General features: G+C 28.7%; 1 protein-coding gene across 1 annotated transcript in view; it reads right to left on the reverse strand.

Moving 5' to 3' along the window:
• Nucleotides 1-1153: 1153 nt before the first annotated feature.
• LOC106462003 (mitochondrial import inner membrane translocase subunit Tim21-like) overlaps nucleotides 1154-2239 on the reverse strand; it is a 13349-nt gene continuing 12263 nt past the window's right edge. Inside the window, exon 6 of the mRNA XM_013921870.2 lies at nucleotides 1154-1655. Within this exon, the coding sequence (XP_013777324.1) occupies nucleotides 1557-1655 (99 nt within the window). The 3' untranslated portion in view covers nucleotides 1154-1556. The remainder of the gene's footprint in view (nucleotides 1656-2239) is intronic.

The raw sequence follows: 2239 nt of genomic DNA on the forward strand, positions 1-2239 counted from the left end.
AGTCTTGTGATTTCTGGAAGTGTAACAGTTGATCAAAAACATTCTTGTGATTTCTGAAAGTGTAACACTTGAGCAAAAATAGTCTTGTGATTTCTGGAAGTGTTACACTTGAGCAAAAATAGTCTTGTGATTTATGGAAGTGTAACACTTGAATAAAAACTAGTCTTGTGATTTCTGGAAGTGTAACACTTGATCAAAAACATTCTTGTGATTTCTGGAAGTGTAACACTTGAATAAAAACCAGTCTTGTGATTTCTGGAAGTGTAACACTTGAATAAAAACCAGTCTTGTGATTTCTGGAAGTGTAACACTTGATCAAAAACATTCTTGTGATTTCTGGAAGTGTAGCATTTAAAATGAAAGCATTTTTTGTGATTTATAAAAAGTAACGCTTGGAAAACATTTTATGTGATTCATAGAGAAGTAACACTAAGAAAACATTTTTGTGATTTATAGAGAGTTAACATTTGGAAAACATTTTTGTGATTTATAGAGAGGTAACATTTGGAAAACATTTTTGTGATTTATAAAAAGGTAATACTTGGAAAACATTTTTGTGATTTATAGAAAGGTAATACTTGGAAAACATTTTTGTGATTTATAGAAAGGTAATACTTGGAAAACATTTTTGTGATTTATAGAGAGTTAACATTTGGAAAACATTTTTGTGATTTATAGAGAGGTAACATTTGGAAAACATTTTTGTGATTTATAGAAAGGTAATACTTGGAAAATATTTTTGTGATTTATAGAGAGTTAACATTTGGAAAACATTTTTGTGATTTATAGAGAGGTAACATTTGGAAAACATTTTTGTGATTTATAGAAAGGTAATACTTGGAAAACATTTTTCTGATTTATAGAAAGGTAATACTTGGAAAACATTTTTCTGATTTATAGAAAAGTAATACTAAGAAAACATTTTTCTGATTTATGAAAAAGTAACACTAAGAAAACATTTTTGTGATTTATAGAAAAGTAATACTTGGAAAACAATTTTCTGATTTATAGAAAAGTAACACTAAGAAAACATTTTTGTGATTTCTGGTAGTGTAAAAGTTTAGGTAAAACATTTTTGTCAAGTCTGTATTTTCTCAAATGCTGCTTTTCTTGTTTTTACTTTTTGAAGAATAACCATCTGAAATAAGCACAATAAGCGAAAGAAACAGTTTTATTACTGCATAATCTTTTTCAACCTTACTTAGTAATTTTAGAAAATGACAAATTATTTTTCTAATCTATTCAATGTTTTGTCTTCATTAGCTCTGGTGTCCAAAGACAAGAGAAAAAATGATCACTTTGAATCTCCTGTTACTCATACAATTCATGTTAACTCATTACTCAAACCTTTTTCACAATTCTGTTGACAATCGCTGAAGATTACAATGGCTAGCCTATGTTACTTTGAAGGAGGTGGTAAAAAATACCAAACTGAACATGCTGTTCTAAGAATTACTGTGAATAAACTGAAATTTTGTTTAAACTTTTCAACCATCTTAGTCACACGGTAAAACATATTTCTTAGTTTGATATCTTAGTATTTTCTCTGCAGGTGTTTACATGAATAATCTATTGTCCTGAAGGATGACCGAATCAGGTGGATAGCCTTCCATATCTACCAGTAGGTAGCGATAGTCATACTTTCCTTGCTTGTTCTGTGGGAGAAGAACAATGCACAAATCAGGGTGCAGAAACATAAAGAAAGAAAATTTTAAAAATCTTTCTTATAGTCAATAATAATGTCCCACAAATAGAATAGCTAATATCAAAATGTCTAACAGCCAAGATTCAGACATGTGACAGCTTCAAAGATACAAACAAATGCAATGTACATTACAAACTGATGCAAAAAAATAAGAATTGACTGGTTAAAACACCAGATAAATTAATAACTTTACATTTGAATGTTCTTAAAAAAATTTGAGGCTTGGGTCAATACAATCATCACTTTGATAGTGTTTGAGTCACTCATTTTTACCAAGTTGACAGAAGTAACTAAAGTGGAGAAATCCACCATCCACGAACAAAAATTTCAGTTAAACCTCAGTTTTTATCAGCTTAATCCTACGAACAGGAACACAGAAAATAGTGCATTTTAGAAAAATATTCTATTTTTGTATCATTTTGCTTTAAATGATATTTCCTGAAAAATAAACCACAATGTTACTTAAGCATGTTATATTATATTTCAAATGAAAAATCAAATTCATTAGATAATCTTATTGTAAAATAAAAGGGA

The sequence above is a fragment of the Limulus polyphemus genome, unplaced genomic scaffold, assembly GCF_000517525.1.
Source record: "Limulus polyphemus unplaced genomic scaffold, Limulus_polyphemus-2.1.2 Scaffold1073, whole genome shotgun sequence".
NCBI classification, from domain to species: domain Eukaryota; kingdom Metazoa; phylum Arthropoda; class Merostomata; order Xiphosura; family Limulidae; genus Limulus; species Limulus polyphemus.